This window comes from Podarcis filfolensis (assembly GCF_964270895.1).
Source record: "Podarcis filfolensis genome assembly, chromosome: 12".
Taxonomy (NCBI): domain Eukaryota; kingdom Metazoa; phylum Chordata; class Lepidosauria; order Squamata; family Lacertidae; genus Podarcis; species Podarcis filfolensis.
In genome coordinates, this window is record NC_139614.1 from 9012672 (window position 1) to 9033526 (window position 20855).

Sequence of the window (20855 nt, forward strand, 5' to 3'; positions counted from 1 at the left end):
CAGTACTGATCAGGACTCTTGGCTAAGAGGGCTTACAGATCCTACATACAGCCTTAAATCAAGTATCTTATCATTTTTAGGCTGCTTCTACTTTCCAGCAGATTGAGGCTGAAAGAGAAAATCAGCACTCCTTGCCTGCCTCAAAATGTGTGCTAAACATTAGTCAGTTAGTAGATGTTATTGTTTATGCCCAATAACAACCACAATACAGTATGAGCACAAATCACACAACTACAGAGTGAAATACACTACATGCACCAAACCAGGACAAATCTATAATGTCCAGAATTTAAAAACACTCCTTCTAGTTAGCATCCCTAGGGTTTGGCACTTGCACTATCCAGAAAGGTTGCCGTTATCTTTCTTGTCACTAGTGCAAACAGCAGCTCCCTATAGCTGATGCACTTATTGACATCTGCCAACAGCCATTTAATTTTCAAATCATCTGGTTCACCTTCTAAGGAGATCTGAAAAGAGGAGGTAAAATTAACTCTGGGTGAGTCATACAATGGACAATCAATATCATTAGTATCAGAAGCCGGATTGGAAGGTGGTGATTGAAAGCAACTAATATGGCTTTCCCCACATTATCTGACGTCCATGTCCATGGACTTTGTACCTGGAGTGGATTCGTACCTTGCCGATTTTTGACCCTGGCAGTCCTTGGTATGGGATGTAGCCACAGGAAGGAAGCTTCCATGAAAACCTAATTGTGTATCAGTCTTATACTTGTTCTATCAACTGAGAATGTTTCCCTTTAAGACTGGTCCATTCTAGGGGCTTTGTTATACCAGGATAGAGCAGAAAGGAGAGAAAGAATAAAGATTCACTCCACATTGCTAATGGTCTTATAATTTGCATACTTCAGTACCACACTTAAGAAGTCTATTAAAAATTGGTGTAGGAACACAGTTCTGCCTATCAGCCCTCTACACATACAAAACACTTATTTTGAGATTTTTCTGGTCACTGCATTAACATACGCAAAGTTGCTACACTAGAAAGCCAATTGATGCAGCCACCACCTACAAGTACCAAAATGCTACAGTTCTGACTCACAACCTTTGACAAATAGAAATGGTAGAAGCATGGGGTGTCCTGAGATGAACAAAGAGTAAGTTGAAATGTGGGGGTTCAGCCTGTCAGCAATAAGACCAGACCAGACTGCAGCAGCACTTATTGTGCAAACCCTACTACAAGTAAGTGTGGCTTGACAGCGCTCAGTGAGGCAGTGAAAAATGTTATCTCCTCAAGCATTATGAAGGACCAAGTTAATATGGAGCAAGGTGAAAAAATTGCTCTCACACTTTATAATTTTATGACAGTTCCCTCATACACTTGAATGACCAAGAAACGGAAGCCAGGCTGGGTAGCTCAGTCGGTGGAGTGTGAGACTCTTAATCACGGGCTTGTGCGTTCAAGCCCCACGTTCGTGCATTGCAGAGGGTTGGACTAGATGACCCTTGTGGGCCCTTCCAACTCTGCAATTCTATGAAACTATGAATACAGAAGGTATGTCTGTTAGAGGCTGGACTTGCTAGATGTTTTAGCCTGTCCAAGCAGTTTGCGATGCTGTAGTGATTAGCACAAAATATACCCCTCACTACCCTAACACTGGGTAGCCTGGGCCTAACTGACAGCACTACAACACTTGCAATATGTAAACATCTTTGTGATGGACAGATCAGTCTATTCTGGTCCAAGTCAAATTCACATGTGGTTTTTCATCAAGTCCATTCTGTCTGACTGCAGCATTAATTTGCATGTTGTTGTTTTTTTAAGTACAGAAATCTGTATTTAAATATGAACTTCGATGTATATTAAAATAATATTTTATTTCAATGTACGTATTTCTAAACATATTTTATCCTAAAATACCCAGTTTTAATGCGTTCTGGTATGCCTGAATTGCAAAGTCCAGAGAACTGTAAAATTCATAATGTAATTACATTCTTATCTGTGTATTAGTCCAAGAAGTCAGTTTGCTAAAAATGTGAACCCAACAAAATTCTCTGCTCCTGCTCCCCCCACACAATTAGCAAGCTCTGTTTGTCCTAATGACAGGGGTTTTTGATACCACTTTAAAAATTGTTGCTGTCTTCTAATAACTAGGCTCCTTATTTCAGAATGACCTCCCCCCAAAAAAATTAATCTGTGAGCAGCAGGCACTGAGAAAAAATTAACACAATTACTGGAGGTATAGAGAGAATACTGCCTTTAGCGCAAGCATGAATTCCTAGAAGTAACACCTAGGGATAATAACAGCAACATAGCTGACAACTGTACCTGTCCTAGTCAAAGGAAATAGTTAACATATATAAAGCAAGGGGGAGAACTGTCATATTTCTTTATTAAAAAAAAACACCACAACCCCCCCTCCAATGTTTCTGGACATTAAACTGAGAGAATGAAAGAGAGATGTGCTCTTTGGCTGCCATTTGCTGTAATTAAGCTTTGAAATCTAGCCTTCTAATAAAAAATGCATATGGTAAGAGTTGGCTAGAAAATTCCCTGGACATTTTGCTTTCCCTTTCCTTTTTCTGTGAGGATTCTCAGGATGCAGACAGGGAACTTTGGTGGCAAACAATAAAGCCTAATCAAGAAGACAGAACACATTAGAGATCTGCAGTGCCTTACATGTTCAAGTTAATTAAATATGATTCACGGCTAGTGCTTCCGCTAGAAGCTATGCAGAAGCTCATACACGGGAAAGAAGGGGAACCAGGGATGCATTATCTTTATTAATAATAGTATGCAGAAATATCACGAAGCAGAGCGTCTGTCCAAAGCCCTGGACTGACAAGACTGATTGGTTCATGCACATACATCACTTGAGCTCTCATCACCAGGGGTGCAAACTTGACTAAAATTTTGGGGGAGACCAAGTAAGCCTTGCCCTTACTTTTTTCATTTTTTCATCTCCGCCAAGCTAAGCAGTTGGCCCCTTATCTCTCTCGCCCTGACCTAGCCACTGTGATCCATGCGATGGTCACCTCCAGACTGGATTATTGTAACTCGCTCTACGTGGGGCTGCCCTTGAGACTGACCCAGAAACTCCAGCAGGTGCAGAATGCCGCAGCGAGACTCCTTATGGGGTCTTCGCTGCGAGACCACATTCATCCGGTACTATAACAGCTGCACTGGCTCCCGGTGGAGTACAGGATCAGGTTTAAGGTGCTGGTTTTAACCTTTAAAGCCCTATACGGCCTAGGACCCTCGTACCTACAGGACCACCTCTCCTGGTATGCCCCACAGAGAAACCTACGGTCTGCAAATAAAAACATCCTGAAGGTCCCAGGCCTCAGAGAGGTTAGGCTGGCCTCAACTAGAGCCAGGGCCTTCTCGGCTGCGGCTCCAATCTGGTGGAACGCTCTGTCACAAGAGACTAGGGCCCTGTGGGACCTGACATCTTTCCGCAGGGCCTGCAAGACAGAGTTGTTCCACCAGGCCTTTGGTCAGGGCGCAGCCTGACTCCCTCCTCTGGCAACCTGCACAGAATTTTGCTTAATGGTTGCCATCAACTTGATTTTAATTAATTTTTATAATGAAATATTTTTAGAATGTTGGATTATTTGATTGTTTGATTATTTGATTGTTGTTAGCCGCCCTGAGCCCGGCTTCGGCTGGGGAGGGCGGGATATAAATAAAAATTTATTATTATTATTATTATTATTATTATTATTATTATTGCCCTGCATAACTGATCACAAGATGCGGTGCATGCACACCATTTGAATGGCAATGCCGATCAACTTGGGTGGGGCTGCCCTCTCAAATATTTTATTGGGGGGGGGGACCAAAGGGAGATGGCTCCCATGCTCATCACTGTAAGATTCAGCAAGGATAGCTCTCAGATGACTGTGTGGGACCTTCCATTAACATAACTGTATTCCCATCTTCATGCATGGAAGATGCTACATGATGCTATGGTCCATGAGCTGTGGCATAGGTGTGGACCTGACCATAATCATAGAATTGCAGAGTTGGAAGGACCCCGAGGGTCGTCTTAGTCCACCTCTCTGCAATGCAGGATTCTTTTGCCCAATGTGGGGGGGAGACCCACGACCGTGGTCTCATGCTCTACCAACAGAGCTATTCCAGAAGAGTTGCTGAAATGAAGGAACCGCTTTGAGGGGGTTCTTCTACACAATCAAGCAGTGCATAAATGTTAGGAAATACATTAAAAGTGAAACAAATAGAGAACCTACCCAAGTGACATTGACAAAACCCCACATACACACTAAGTATTACCAGCCCAAACCCCTCCCCCTCTCTCCCCCATCTTCTTCAACCCCAAACTTATTCTGTAGGCAACACTAATGTCTCCCATCAAATGTAAAAAAGACTCTACAACCTGAAAAAAGAGACAATACATGTTCTTTTGTAAACCAAGAATTAAAAAAAGATTATTATTATTTTAAAAGTGAGCTCAGTCCACATGGCTAGTTAATGCATTTGCTTGTCCACATGAACCCCCTCCACCCCCTTGTTAAGCAACGAGAAGGCTGATGACATGTGATAATGTAATGTCCAAAAACCAAACAAACCATGGGATAGAAAACTCCGTCCTGTCCTGCTATGTAAATTGACCTTATGAAAATCTCACTGCCTCAGATTTTATGCATTTAGTGGTGACGTACCTCTGAAAATGTTCCTTGGCTGTCTTCACTTCCTTCAAGACTGTGCTACTGAAATAATGTAAAATGGAGGCTCAAGGGTGGGGTGGGAGGCATAAGAAACCACAAATCTATGATTACCTGAGCAGGTGGTGGCGGCTGTACATAACCCTGCGGTGGAGGTGCAGCTTGCAGTACTTGCTGGGATACGGGTGGACCTGAACCTGCAAAACCTCCGGGAGGGAGCTGTTGGCTGGATGCCATGACGTAACCAGTCTGTGGGGAAGACTGCTGTATAATAGGTGATGGGTAGACAGGACCAGAAGGCGAATCAGGGTTGTCTCCTGATGACTGACGACTTAAACTCATCTGGCTAAACTGTGTTGTCATGTCATCTCGCTGTGAGGCAAAAGTCAGTTGAAAATGATCAACAGAGATCTCTGCAGCGGATATTTAGAAAACAAAAAAAATGGGTTCAAACAAGCATGCACAAGAAGCAGGGGAAAAGTACATTTAAGCACATACGCACACAAACACAAAATTAAGTGAAAACAAACAAACATAATCCTAAAAGCAAGTAAAAACATCTCCATCACCCCCCATTAAACCATTCCCCTTCCCAAATCTAAATGGGGAATTCTACATTAGTCTTGATGACACCTTGAAAAGATTCTCCTCTCCTGGTATTGATTTGACCCCATAACTTCTGATGGCAAAAGTTAATAAGAACAGTTTCCCAGCCACCCCCAAAGGAAGATGAATGGTTTACAAACATACTTTTTTTAAAAAAAGGCTCCAGCAGATCCTAATTGTTTTTACTCAGAAGTAAGCCCCAGGGTTCAACGAGACTTACGCCCAGGCAAGTGTGTATAGGACTGCAGTCTAAGGGTTTTAAGGGGCCTGGATGTTCCACTGTTAATACACAAACACTTGGGCCACTAAAGCCACCAGCTCCTTTAAGGAACCCAGCTAATCAGCCTCATTCATAGAAGTTTCCTGCAATGGCCATCTGGCTATGGAAACATATGTGCTTCCTCATCAATTCAGTGTCAATGATAACGCCTCAGGAAAAACTATTTCATAAGCAGAGCAATGAAAGTTGAGGCCTGTACTCAACAGTAGCTCCATACTGTAGCTGACTGCAGGGGAAACCAATTAATGAATGCAGGTTTATAAAAATATGACAATCTACCAAACATTCATCTTATCAAGTGTATTTCCAAATAATTCTCAAGAAGGCTAAAAATGCAGTTAATGGTATCTCACATTGCTGAGAAAATCTTTTATTGGACATTGTCAGTAAAAATAAATAACTTTAAAAAGAAAAAAAAATAAGTACTGGTTTTCTCTTTGATTTTAAACCCTAAAGGGTTATTTATTTATTGTTGCTTTTGTCTCATTAAATGACTGGAGAAAATGTGTTGTTTTAGAATGACCTAGAAAATGAAGGGAAAGAAACAGCTGGGATGAAGGTCTAAACACACCTGCCAGCCTACCTAACCTATTAAAATGTCAACTGTAATCAACAGTAACTTAATTGCAATCCTTAAACTGCATGTCAAAGTTAGCTTCACACGGGCAGTTTGACTTTTACATTTGGGATGCCCTATGTCACAAGCCTCTAACCAGTGCAGAGCCCTAGCTGCCTCAATGTTTCCGTAGCTCATTCCCTTAGTTCCTCTTTGCATCCTCTCAAGTTTTTACCTTGGGCAATCGCTTGGCTAGCATACCTAGACTGAGAATAAGAAAATGCCGAAGTCTATTTGGCTGTCTAGGCAGATCAGACAAGAGTTGGGGAAGTTACTGAACTTGACAAGAGCAAAAGTACATACGCCTGTACTGGGGAACAATAAAGAAGCAACCTCTTCCAGCAGCAAATGGTCAAGGTCACCTTGTACGAGTCTGTAAGCCCTTTCAGGCATTCACCAGCTCTTCCCACTATAAGCATGGTCTCCTCAAGTGTGTTTGGTTATTTTGCGTTCTACTAATAAATCAAGTTTGTTCTTGCTTTGCCATGATACAGTAAGCCTCACCATATTTCTCTGCTATTAATCAGTGATTTATTTGCAGCAGCTGTTTTTTGTGGAGAATGTCACAGAACATACCCCAAAGAGAGCTGGTGCTCTTTGTCCCTCTTCCGAAATCCTGTCCCTGAGATAGGTATCTTTTCGAAATTCTTTGTGGGAAACCTGATGTGTCTTCAAAGAGATACAAAGGGCACTAACTCTCTACCACCTTGTTTTGCTATGGTTTTGCCCACACAAGATTTTCACTACACTTGCATGTACAACAACATGCATTCACACGCAGCTCTTCGTCAGGAAGCACTTTGTCGTTTGTGGTGCTACCTCTGCCTGCGACCATTGACAGCTCCAAAGGAGACAGCTAGAAGTCTAACAGAAGCAATCATATGCCCCAAGCCCCTATTTACTGAGATGACTCGGACTCACCCCACCGCAGTTGGTGCCAGTTGCTTGGCCTAGATTGCCTGATATACCTGTTCCACAGTAACCTTCACCAACCAAAGTCAGATCCCCTCCAGAGGGCTGGGGGGAAATGTGGAAGGGTTGGTTCTCTGCTACCTGGTTCCTAACTCCCCTCTGAAGTTCCTGCAATGATGATGATGATGATGATGATGATGATGATGACCACGACTTCTCCTTGTCAACTGACCTTTCCAGCTTCTTTGCCTACCCCTCTCTCCTTTTCTGACTGAGGAAGGTCCTGCCAGTGCAACTGTGATCTTGGGATCCTTCCAGACCAGCAGTGTAAATCCCAAGGTATTGCAACTCCTGTCACTGCACTGTAGGGGCTGGACCAAAGTATGTATGGGCATTCATTTCCTATTGCAAAGTATGTTTCCCTTTCACATGGCTGCAAGAGACCCCATGTTTCCTTTTTGAAAAGAAAAATCACAAGATTCATGCAAATATCCTTTGCGCCAACCACAACATCTTGTGGAAGCCTTACTGAATCCTGAAATTCAGTCCAAGCTCTTACAAAACAAACCCTGAACTACTTCCTAACCAATGTCTATGCACTCAAAACACAAGTAGCTAAAAAACAACAACACAGGTGTAACTGTAAATGCTAAAAAGGAGGAATTAGTCATGCTAGTGATGCTGTATCTTTAGCACTCTAAACTCACATGAAAATAGCACAAATTGAACCAGGAGGTTTAAAAAGCAACCACCTTAGAATAATAATTCATCAATCATTAATTTGGAAACGCAGACAAACACACGCTTCCGGGAATCTTGCACCGTTTTCTAGATATATTTTTTTTGGCTGTGCAGGCCTAAGTGACAAGCAGTTCCAGCATCACTGAGTAAGACAAGAGATTTACAGCAATTATCTTCTGTTTCTCTCCAGTTCTCCAGATAGCAATGCCCCCAAACAGAAAGCAAGCTCAGACGATGTAATCAATCCACATAAAAAGTAATAAAATCTGTAGTACCACAGGAAACTGCTGTGTTGGAGACACCGCCAGAAGATGCTGAGGAGGATAGGAAACAGCTGGATACTGTACTGACTGAGAAGAAGGCTGCAGAGCCTGAACTGGCTGAGGCAGAAAGGAAACAGAACAGAAGCAGGGAAGGGAAAGATTCAATTATTGTCCTCAGACAAAGACAGACATTTCTTAATTTGAGCCAAGGTTGGAACAATAGCCTGCAAATAAAGATGACATCTTCCAGCTCATCTAGCATAGGACGCAATAGGTCAGATAATGTTGTTTTAAGACTGCATTCCCCGCTCCTGCATGCCTGCAATACTAACTCAGTGGCGAAAAGCTGGTTTGATTTAACACTTAGAAACACAACACTTTCCAATGCAATGCTGATGTAATGCTCTTACTTGGATGATGTGAGGGATTGTACAACTGTGCTGGCATTGGGACTGATGTGGCATTTACTGCTGAGGAGCAAGCCAGAGAAATGGTCCTTTGAAAATGTGTACCTAGCACCGTGGGTCCTTTCTTGGTGTGAGTCTCTTACATTACTGGGGAAAACTAGCAAGGATCCTGTTAACAATTAGCTTTACTGTGCACAACCTAGCCATAGCAACCAGGATGCAATCGCCATCATGCCCATTAGGAGAAAAAGTTGGGTCACTTAAATAAAGGTTCTGCATATACTCTGCATTTCTACAAGTTTAGTTCCCCACCACCATCTGCCTCAGTATCTGGAGATATGCGTGCGAATAATTTGCATGTCTCCTAGGCATTATTAGCATCAGAAAGGATGTTAGCTACATCATGCCAAATTCAGTGACAATTAAATTCCAAAGCAAATTTGTATCTCAGATAGAATTGTTCCTCCTCCTTTTCTTTTGTTTGGCAGAGCAGGCAAATCTTTTCCTAGCATGGAGATCACTTCCCCCCCTTCCAGTTTCACAGGAGCTCTCTAGCTAGGGTCCTTCATTATGTGCCCCCCTCCATTGGGGTAGGGGGGGAGGCTGGCAACAAGAGAATGGGTCATTTCAATGGTGGCCCACCATTTGTGGAATGTTTTCTCCGGGGAGGCAAACCTGGCACCATAGATTTAAATGCCATGCAAATACCATTCCCCCCCTGCGCTTTTGGCCTCTCCTAAGTGCACTGTGTTTTCATTAACTGTGCATTTTTGAGTTTTTATTTGAATCATTCTGCTTTTAGGTTTTTATTGTTGGTTTTAATAGGTTTTAATGTAAATCACTTTGAGTGGATTTATGTAGGATTCAGATGATGATGGGGTGGGGTGGGAGGCAAGGGAAGCAGAGAGCGCTAACGTCTCAAACAAACGGATGGCTCACAATAAAGGACCCCTTCAAGAACATGCATAGCCACTGCTGAATTGGCCTTGTGGATGGGAGACATTATATACAGAAGTGCTGTTTACCTATGGAGGAGGTACATGTGGCTGGTGCAATGCACAGCTTGGAAGGCTGCCATGGTAATGCAAACAAACCTCCTAAATTATATCGGTTTGGGGACAGTGAGGAGGAGAATCCATTATATTTTATAGGCTCAGAGGGGTGCACTGGATGACCCCTTGCAAAGCTGCTGAGGGAAACAACTATTTGTGTGTCATCTGTAAAAGTTGTGCCTTAGAGTCATCACTGTTTCAAGGTGTCACTGGATGCAAATCTTGCATGATGTGCTACTTCAGTGCCTTAACTGCTCCTTGTCTGGCTTGGTGGAGTCTCCTTCTTTGGAGGTCTTTAAGCAGAGGCTTGACAACCATATGTCAGGAGTGCTCTGATGGTGTTTCCTGCTTGGCAGGGGGTTGGACTCGATGGCCCTTGTGGTCTTTTCCAACTCTATGATTCTATGATTCTAAGAATAAGGCAGCACCAAATAATACTGCTCTAATAGACTCACACTGGATCCATAGCTGCTATCATATAGGCAGACATTTCCTCCTTACCTGCGTGACAAGGTGACTTGTAATTTGTTGCTGTGGTTGCTGCACAGGTTGCTGGGATGAAGGCGGTTGCTGAGACTGTCCAACTATCTGGCTTCTAATAGGCTGTTGACTGCTGGGTGGGTTGTATATTGCAGGTGTACCATCAGGGTTTACAAATGGTTGACCTGGAGCAAATCAATCTTTAATGTACTTTTCAAGACAACTTTACAAAAATAGAGCAACCACCAAACAAAGAACTAGAGCAAGACATTTAATTTTCTTACAAATGTATGGATATCGTCCCCAAACCCTTAAGTACTGATTAATGGAAATGTTCCAAGTTCAAAGCAACAAGGTTAGATCTTTGTTTTTTTGCCGTTGAGACTTTGTCAGCCATTAGCCAATGTTTTCTCTTAACGTGCACTAAATCAGAAATTATAGAATCTGAATAAATTGTTAAGTTCACTATGCTTGTTCCTCTCTAAGACAAATGAATTGAGTGCACAATTAGTTAAGAATGCCTCCTTCATTCTGGGATTCTATAAAGGAATGGTCATATCAGTTAGAGATATAGGTAGGTAGCCGTGTTGGTCTGCCATAGTCGAAACAAAATAAAAAAAAATCCTTCCAGTAGCACCTTAGAGACCAACTAAGTTTGTTATTGGTATGAGCTTTCGTGTGCATGCACACTTCTTCAGATACACATATCAGTTAGTTCAAATGACTGATTAAGAGTGCAATCCTACATGCCTTCTTAGCAGTAAGACCAAATTCAAAGGGACTTACACTCAGAAAACTGTATATAAGATTGTAGCCTAATGTGGAACTTTAACTGATCTTTAGCTGAAGCCATCAGATATTAGTTCAGCATAGATAGATGCTTTCTTCCTTTTGAGAGCTTATGACCCATGCTGATCTTCTTTCAAATAATAACTGCATTCCAGTAAGCTCTTAATGCATTAAGGGTTCTTAATGAAAAATTTAACTCCAGGTATCCATTCGCTCCCTCTGTGCTGACATGCTATGTATTAGGTCTCCACATTTTTCTTTTGGTGGTACATTATTAATGGCGCTGTTCACTGCTCATGAAATACCTATTCAGCGCATAGTTTACTGATGAGGTAGTTTCTTTGCCCAAAAGCAGGAACCCTGTTTGGACATTGCCCTTCATGTGATTGTAACTTCACCTGTGGATCCCCAAGGAAAGATGTGGTCTCTCACTGCAAGATATCTGTCTCTTGGAAACTGTAATTTCTGTTTTAGTAATGATCAGCACCCAGATTTTTCTATGGGCTGTGGTTTGCCAAAATATTAGGAAACATGAAACCAACTGACCTGTGTGTGGATTGAGCAGGATACTTCCTGGTGGAATCCCTGCAGCTTCAAGTGGAAGTATGATGTAGCTGGTGTTGTTTGCTACTACCTGGCCACTTATTCCATTGTCTGTATAGGGAACATTGCTAGAAGAGGTGGCTGTAACTCCAGGGACAACTGATGCACTTTGGAGAGGTTGATGTGTTCGTGACAGAGATCCTGAGGACCCAGCACTGCTGGAAGACTCTGAACCTGAAAAAAAAAGCCAGGTTTACTGTAATAAACACTACATCCACAGGATAGACGGGGCTTACGGACTGAGCAACAGCCACATTACTAAGTAACTTCTACAAAGCAAATTATTTATCTGTAACCTCATCCAAAGCATTTTCCCCCAACTGCAATCTTGGATGAGTTTGCAAAGCCTGCTAGTATCGCTTGGGGACCATGGTTGTGACATGCAACAGTGCAAGCACCTCATCCAACATGGAATAGAGAAGCCTGTGGGTGGCATATATTGCCGATGAAAATTTCATGTTACAAATGAGAGCTAACTCATGATCATTGACCAGGTATAATATGGCTATGCTCTACCAGGTGTGTGTATGTTTAAAATGCATTTGATGACATCCAGTCAGCTAGTTTGTAGAACGGACTTATGCTCATGCAACTGACTTTCGTTTTCTCTCCCCCTTCCCGCATTCCCTGCTAACCACCCAAAAATCAGCTCTGGAAGGCTGGGAGACCCTCCAGAGCATATTCAAAGCGCAGGAGGCTACAGGGTGGAGGAGAGGAAGGGGAAGTCTCATTGTGCTGGTGGAAGTCTGCTTGCACAGCACTGGGTATTACCCATGGGGTTGGATCTAAACTAGTCATAACATTACTAGTAGAATGCAGCAACTTTAGCTGACTTCCTAATGGCAAGCCAAGGTCGGTGTTGTGGTGTGATTCTGGGCTTGTTCAACATGAAGCCGGATCTGCACAGGGCATCCAGAGTCAAAGCAGCCCCCCCCCAAAAAAACACCTTGTGGTATCCAAAGTCAGTGAGCAAAGCCAGGGATAAGGTTTGGCAAAGAGTGGCGAGATTGTGAAGCATCCTGTGGCACTGCCTAGCAAATCACATTGTTGGGTCAATGGGAAACAAGGTGTTTCAATTTTTCAGCTCAAAAAGACTCTGCATTCAGTAAAGCAAACACCCATAATACAAACTCCAATATAAAAGCAGTGAGAGGAGATAGAAAACTCTGACAGTTGGCACTACTAGGCACCTTCACCAGTTTGTGGGTGCTTTCGGTGCAGACGCAGTTCATCACCTGCTGTTAAATGAGCTACAGTTCAGCACTATTCCTTAGCACAGAGGTTTTCAACCTTTTTGAGTCCACAGCTCCCTTGACAAACTACCTTCTTTCTGCAGCACCTCTGTGGGGCTCAGCAGCCCAGTTACGTCACCCCTTGCCTGTAGAGCCAGCAGCCTCTCACCCCTTTTCAAACACCCTCCCTTGTGGAGTGTTCCCTCAGCCTTCTCTCTGTTCCCCCCTCCTTTAGACTCCTCCAGGCAGCTGCCGCAGCCACCCCTGGTCTCTGAGCCACCTCAGCTCCTGGCAACCAGCACCCCCTGGCCAGCCCCAGAGGCACCATTTGCCTGGGGAGTTTGCAGCCAGGGCTGCTGCAACAAATAGCTGTGCAAGCCTTTGGGGGGCAGAGATGCAAGGGGGCATCAGAGGAGGGAAGGAAAGAGGGACAAAGGCCAGTGTGGCCCACGGCATGTCTGACCATCTTTCAAGGCACCCCAAGGTGCCACGGCACACTGGTTGAAAGCCTTGGCAAATCCACACTGTAGCCAGAACTCAACATTTTTACCATTCCTTATTTTAAATTTCCAGGTTTTAAGATGCCTCTGCTGCAGATTACAGTTACAGACTACAACACTAGCAATGGTCACTGTGTGGTACATTGTGGCCAAAATCAGGCTGTTATTCATATAACTACACTAAAGTTGTGTCCATAGTTACTTTGACATAGTGTGCTATTGTTTATGAAGAGGAGGGGGAAACACCAACAAAATTTTTAGCTCTCATTAATGCTCCCACCCCATGTGATGCAAACATTGCAGTTGTATAGCTGCATTACATTTACATCGTTTTAACTGAATATTTTGATGATGTCATACATTGCAGGAGTGCAGCCCAAGTGATTTGTTAAATTATTAACTTTCCCAGCCTCGGTATTGATTTATAGCTTTAATAATGCATCCTTCCATATCCATTATAGCTCACAATATGCGAGCAACAAGGTAGTATAATATTGGCAAGGGATAAACTATGCTTTTAAATTAAAATGGATTTTTTGGGGGGGTCAGCACAACAACATGTGATTAAAGTGTAAAGGGAGGTTAGTAATAACGTTTAGAGATGCTCAGCTAATTGTGGTGACTGAGTACTGTCATATTACTAGAGTTCTTTGTTGTTTGCTTTGTGGGGACCAACAAAGTAGTAAATGAATGTGGTGGACTGATGCAGAACATTCAGGATGATGAATGCCATATAGGAGGACCCAAGGGCCATAATTGCTGTTGGCCAACTTTCTGAGGGCCACATGGCCAACGCGAAAGTGAACCTAACCCAGGTTTGAGCACAGAAATATGAATGTTATGTAGGCAGACCTACACAGGGAGTTAGAGATGCACACAGGCAGGCAGGCAGGCAGACACACTGAGGCATACAGACCCCCAGCTCCATTGTCAATCTGTGCCCATCAGTAGAGGAGTGGGGTGCGAATCATCCTTCCCATCACAGTACTGAGCTTGGCAGAGAGGTTATTCTCCCCCTAGCCTCTGATTATTTTGAAAAAGTGCCTTTTATCTCATGCATTCTGCTAGTGGAAGAGAATAAAAGTGCCCAGGAAAGCAGAGTACGCTCACTCTTTCCTCTCTCTGGAACACTCCAATCTTCTAGCCATGATGGCATACAAGAAGGAGGATTTTGCTGCGCGTTGGAGAGCTACATCATGGGCAGCAGGTTCACCACATTCTGTTGTATAATTTACACATTTTTTTTAAAGAGTGCATAAGAGCGAAATCTTAATGTATTTGTATGAGATGAAATAATTCAGTCAACTTTCAATGCCTGTAAATTATCATAATCTTCAGCCAACTGTTCTTCTTGGAAGTGTTTTTCTTGTTATCATCTGGAGTGTAAGAACTGATCTAGTTAAAGAAAATATTCATGACTGCATATGCATAGGTTGGCTAGGCATCTGGCTTTGTGCAGCTGCTACTGATATATGCAATTTAACATGGGTATTGGCTGTGTTCCATTCTAACAGCTGAGATTCCTGAATTGCAAGGGGTTGGGCTAGCTGACCCTTGGGTGCCTTCTGACTCTACAATTCTATGATTCCATCACCCTATACCTATTTTAAAGATGCAAGGTTTCAAACGAAACCTCATCTGGTAGCCTCAGGAAACATCAATAAGAGACAAAGGGACATCATGACAAGCAACTATATTCTTTTGCAGGAAATATCATAGGAAAAAATTTAGTTACTTCAAAATATAGTGACATATAAATCACACTACTTCAGGAGAATAACAGGGAAAAGTTATCATGAGTTGACTCTTTCCTGTTAAAAGAGACTGCATAGACTTAGCACTTTTCCTTTATGATGTCTAAAGTATTTGTTTTATGAGGAGTCTTACAAATATATATTATAAATAAATAAATTAGTCTCCTTAAAATGATTTGATATATAAGAACTAACACACACGAAGTATACAAGTGTCTATAGGTGTGCTTCGGCAGGGAACTGATGTAATCAGCAGTTGAATTGCTCTACCTTTCTAAATCATCCATAATTAGTAGACTCTTGTGACGAATCAGTTACAGACTTGCACTTCTTTAGAGTGCAGGCGAGGAACTGGTTGTTTGAATATTCTTCCACATCAATAACTCTCTGCACATACCTAGGTAACCTATCACACTGGAATGGGAACCATTTTTATATGGGGAAGCATTTTTCATTCAATCCTCCCCTCACCTACAGCCTGAAGTGATACAATCTTGCAACAGATGCTTGTCTACAGAAAAAACTTGAGGCTCTTTGTCAGTGACCACAAATAGATGCTTTTACTGGAAGCGACTTAGCCTTTCACTACTACAGCCAAGCAATCTCAAAAGCAGCAAGTAATCCTCTGCATGAGTAAGCTCTACTGAATTCAGTGGGATTTAGTCCCAGGTAAATGTGTATTGGATTGCAGCCCGTGCTTACCAGGGCTATGTTAGCTATCACAAAATTAAACATACAGTGGTACCTCGGGTTACATACACTTCAGGTTACATATGCTTCAGGTTACACACTCCGCTAACTAAGAAATAGTGCTTCAGGTTAAGAACTTTGCTTCAGGATAAGAACAGAAATCAGGCTCCAGCGGAGCGGTGGCAGCAGGAGGCCCCATTAGTTAAAGTGGTGCTTCAGGTTAAGAACAGTTTCAGGTTAAGTACGGACCTCCAGAACGAATTAAGTACTTAACCCGAGGTTCCACTGTAATTCTCAAAGACCAGTAGGTTAAATATGACAAAGGGTACTGTGATGGGTGATTTTTATGGCAGGGGTTCCCAAACTGTGGTCCACAAACCATCAGTGGTCCATCAGCTTCATTTAGATGGTCTGTGACATGTCTGTGGATTTGTGGTTGAAGATGGGAGATGACACATCCATTGTATTAAATATCCCTACGGATTTCAATTGCTACAGCAAGCAGGGAAATCTGTAAGTGGTCTGCCAAGACCCTCAGCAAAAGTTTGGGAACCAGTTTTATGTTCCTGGAAACTGATAACGAATGCTGGCCATACGTAAACAGAAAACCAGTTTGACTCCTTAACTTGTCTACCATCTGTAACTACTAGACAGTTCCAAACAGAAGACAAGTATTGGTGTTTGCTGGATGACAGATTTTTACCCCATGAACCCCACTTATAAACTTTTCCTACACTATCAAGAATGTTGCAGTATGCTGTAGCAGGGACACACTTTCTTTGATCGTTCAGACTAAAGGTCCATCTAGCCGAGCATTCTGTTTATGACTGCATGCCTCTTGCAAGTTTGCAGGCAAGGGATGAAGCCAACAATCTACAACCACCCCCTGTTGTTTGTTTCCAGAACCTGATATGCAGCAGTTTGCGACCTCTAAATAGGAAGGTTCCATTCAGCTGCCGTGGACCTATTTTACATGCACATGTGTAATCCAGGGATGGGGAACCTGGAGCCCTCCATATCCCGTTGGGCTACAACTTCCACCATCCCTGACTCTGGCTCATGCTGGCTGGAGTTAAAGTCCAATGACATCTGCAATGCCACAGATTCTTCCATCCCTGGTCCAATCCCTTTCAATGACATCAGTATTTTTAAGAATTTAAACATCTGAACAGTCCCTATATAACCTGAAAGACATGTGCCTCCACCTACAGGCTTCGATTACTGCAGAGAAGCATGAAGTAGAATTTGGGGGACAGTGTGTATTTATCATTACTATTATTATTATCACTTTGAATAATCCTCCTCCTGGTTCAGCAATCTCTTCTGAATCCATTCCCCACAGCCTTATTTTTCCTGGCTTCCCCAGGCTGACTGACAGCTTCACTTTATGTTCTGGCGTTGGAAACCACAAGCTTGTTTTGACAACCAGTCTTGCTCTACCCCCCCTTCCTGCATCCTTTCACTGAGTTACTGCAGATTTCCCCCCCTGTTCTGGGTCTTGACAAGCTTTCAAAATTTAAAGGGAGGGGAGCACTCAACATTTCTAATCACCCTGCAATGGAGAGGATATTATCACTGAAGTGGTTTTAAATGTGTCATAAGAGATTTCATTTGGAGGTTAGGCGAATACCTAGGGTAGATAAACTTGAATTACTGGTGCTCCTCATGTATTTTTCTTCTTCTTGGGAGGGTTGATGTATAATTTTAGCAACCAAAATGTTATGCAAGTTTTAAGATCCTTTAATGTGTGAAGTCTGGATGCAGGGAAGCCAGGGGAGTGAAAGGGCTGGGAGGAATGGAGTGGTCGGGCCGACTTATTTCCCACTCCCAATCCTCCGTCTTTTGCCATTAAGTCACTGCAGCTGAATGGAATGCTTTTTCCTTGAACATCTATGTGAACTAAGACCTATGTTTAGATCCACACCTGCTCACTCCACCTTCCATCCTGCTTCTACCCATCTTCTGCACATAAAAACCTATGCGCCATGCCCATCCATGAGCAGAGAGAATGGATCGTTGGTTTTTTGTTTGTATTTTTATTAAAGATTTTCTTGGTTTACAAAAGTATGTGCAATCTCTCTCTCTTTTTTTTCAAGTAACATTTTTTACAGATCAGTTTCATTTGTTGAGACATTAGGAAGAAAAGGGGGAAAGAGGTGGAGAGGGGAAAGGTGAGTGGGGGTGGGGGTCTGGTGGCGATATTTCTATTTTACTTAATATATGTGGGGTTTTGTGTCAGGTTCTCTGCTATTCACTTGTGTTCCTTTGGTGGTGAGAGAGGTTGGGGTTGGCCTAGGGTGTGGTTGTTTGTTTGTGATTGGCTGTGGTGATCTTTGTTTTCATGTGTGAGTGGGATGGGTGGGTGTTTTGCACCAGGTTAGGAGTATCAGAGGGGAGGAGGATGTTGAGCTGTTGAATCTGAAAGATCCCGTGGGTGGTTCAACATTAATCTGCATCCCTGGGTAGCATCTTAGGCACCAGTTGGTTAAATGTTTGGCTAGCCTAATAGGAACTTTGACCATAGTTTCCCATATTTTATATAAGCTACCTGGAATACTCTTGCTTAGGTCAGATATAAATGTATAAATCAAATTAAAAATGATATTAAGGATTTTCTTTAGCCTTTTGCATAGTTAATAGCTAAAGATGTTTCTTCAGAGGATATTAATGGCTAGAAGATGCTTGCTTAAATGAGCATTGATGCCTTTGGATACCTGGTAGCTAACAGGTCTTTGATGATATACCCTATCTGCCGGAGTTAGCTGGAAGGAAATCATTTAGACATTAAAATGGAGTAGATTTCTGTGTTATTGCAGCTAGATTTCAAGAAGAGCCTTGTGTTTGGGGGCTCCACGAATATGCTGCTATTTTGGAGGGAAATGTAGCGATATGGGTGCTTGCCTGCTTCCCTTTGTTCAACTTGCAGATAGGGACATCTTATAAATTTCTATTCTTAAATGTGTCAAGAGGGAAGTGTCCAACACTAGAAGAGTTTCTGTTTTGGGCTGGAGAAAAAGAGCTACACCTGGCTTCAGAGATCAGAACCGACAGCAGAAGCCCATAAACTATACCTAAATACAAGAAAATATTTGGTAACAAGATGGAAGCTGAGAAAGCAAGAACCCCCTACCTCATCCACACGTGGCTAAGTACAGACCTGGACAAGGCAAAGTTGTATGCACAGGCAGCCCTCAGGACACATGGAAAAGTGGGAAGTTCCACTTTAAGCAATTTAAGCAATGCTTTAAGTTATAAATTCTTTGATTTTTTTATTCTGAAATGTAATGAAATATGGAAAACTTAATAAAAATTATATTTTAAAAAAAGGAAAAGTGGGAAGTTCCTTTTCCCTTCCCTATCTCTAGAGAGCAGTCCCTAACTCGGGGGTTCAGAAAAGCATATTCATTTCATAGGACTGGTAAAACCAGGACGCATCTTAAAAGTATCAGAAACTTACTGCAGAATTCTGTATTCAAAAGTCACATCATTAAATCCTCCTTTTAATGATCATTCTATGATTCTGTGTGGACCAAAGCTCATGATGCAGTCCTACAAATCACTTCTAGAGATAACCTCCCGCAGCTTCCCTTACAAAGGGAGCAGAAACTCTCTGTGATGAGGGCTTTCCACTGATACTATCTCAAACCATGCAGAAATGGAAGTCACTCCAGCTTGGATCCCTTGGAACCTAGATTGGAATTTTGGAGTAGACCTCGAGCCTAACAAGCTAAGCGTCGACCCATAAGGCAGGGATCCCCATTCCTTGATGTCACAGACAAATGCCCTGGACAAAAGGGCAGGAATAAACACATACTAAAAGGGTGCCAAAAATTTCCAGTATGTATGCATTTTTTGCTAGACTTCCATTCCACCTTTCCTCCAATATCAAGCCCAAGGTGGCATACAAAAAAAAGAAGGAAGGAAGGAAGGAAGGAAGGAAGGAAGGAAGGAAGGAAGGAAATTCTTCAACCAAGCTCTTGGAGAAACAACAAAAAGTGTTTACTTGTTTCTTAAGTAACAAGGAAAGAGATGCTGTAAAATGCTGCCCTTGGAACTTCCTGTCAATCCTGGATGTAGGGAATGTGATTGAATGTCAGTGATGGATGATGCTATATCACTACTATTAATAATGTCTTTTGAAAGTAAAGTAATTCTAAGTGTGAACCTGCGGATCGATACCTTGTTAGAATTCACTGTGCTGCTGCATCTAAAGCACAGAACATTATCAGAACTTGTATAAGGTAGTCAACATTTTCAGAAATTTAATTTTAGTTAGCTTCTAAAAACTGAAGAATGTTACTTTTATTATTATATCAATTTTTTTAAAAAAGAGGATGTACTTTATTAAAAAATGCATCATGTGGCTGGTTGGCATAGCTTTTATACCAAGCTAATAACTTGGATCATGAATGACTGTGCAAAGCCCATTCAAAAATTGTAACCTGCTCTTCCACTCCAAATATTAGTGATTCAGTCACAACAGGGGAAGTTAACTGAATGATCAGAGGTTTTTTTTTGGAACGTTCACCTCAACTTTTCCTGGATGTGCAAAGAGAAAAAGAAAAGAAAGAAAATTTGGACTTCTCACACTAGCAGTTCATATCTGGATGAAAAGCAATGGTGTTTTATTCTATCACACCATACTACATCAAGGAGCAGCTGATTGCTACAAGTTTTAAGGCTCCCTAACTTTCAGAAAACTGAACATGCACTTAGGAGTCTGGTTAATATTTTCTGCTGTCTCTGCTGCCAGCCTAAGGTTGGAATCTTGGGCCTTATGTTGTATGAGGTCAAAGAGGGAGTATTTATTTCCCCCTTAAAACTCTTATAAAAAGCAGAGGTTATGGCCAGGACAGGCCTCAGATTTGGATATGGCATGGGCTGGCCAGTGGCTTTGCCAACAGACCACTGCCAACTGAGAAGATCTCTCATTTCTTAATGGGAAAAGTAACTGGCAACTGTTGAAATGAAGTGGGAAAAGGGAGATCACCCTAGAAGCAGCTGTGATGTTGCAGGAGTCTCTGTGATCACCTCTCAAAGCTCATTTGTCCCTCATTTGATGGGGACACGTGGAAAAGGGCCTCTGAAGATGACCCCAGTCTCCAGGTATGAGAGGAGGCAGCACTTCTGACCCTAAAATTATTGAGGGACTTAAAGGACACCTGTTTCATGGCAAGGGGCTCAAGGATGATCTCCTGCTGAAATGTGTGCGGGAGAAAGCAGGGCAGCGATTCTTTCATGCTCGCTTTACCCCACCAGCAATGCTAGGGCTAAAAATTGTGTGCAC

At 42.4% G+C, this 20855-nt stretch overlaps 1 protein-coding gene across 24 annotated transcripts in view; it reads right to left on the minus strand.

The window, feature by feature from the left end:
* Positions 1–20855, minus strand: part of ARPP21 (cAMP regulated phosphoprotein 21) — a 235816-nt gene that overhangs the window by 46861 nt on the left and 168100 nt on the right. For 22 of the 24 annotated variants that reach the window (XM_083577757.1, XM_083577754.1, XM_083577765.1 and 19 more), the window contains 4 exons: positions 11336–11566; positions 10022–10185; positions 8074–8178; positions 4758–5015 (listed from right to left, as the gene is read on the minus strand). In XM_083577757.1, the coding sequence (XP_083433883.1) occupies positions 4758–5015; positions 8074–8178; positions 10022–10185; positions 11336–11566 (758 nt within the window). The remainder of the gene's footprint in view (positions 1–4757; positions 5016–8073; positions 8179–10021; positions 10186–11335; positions 11567–20855) is intronic. The other 2 variants (XM_083577760.1, XM_083577759.1) reach the window with 1 other exon arrangement.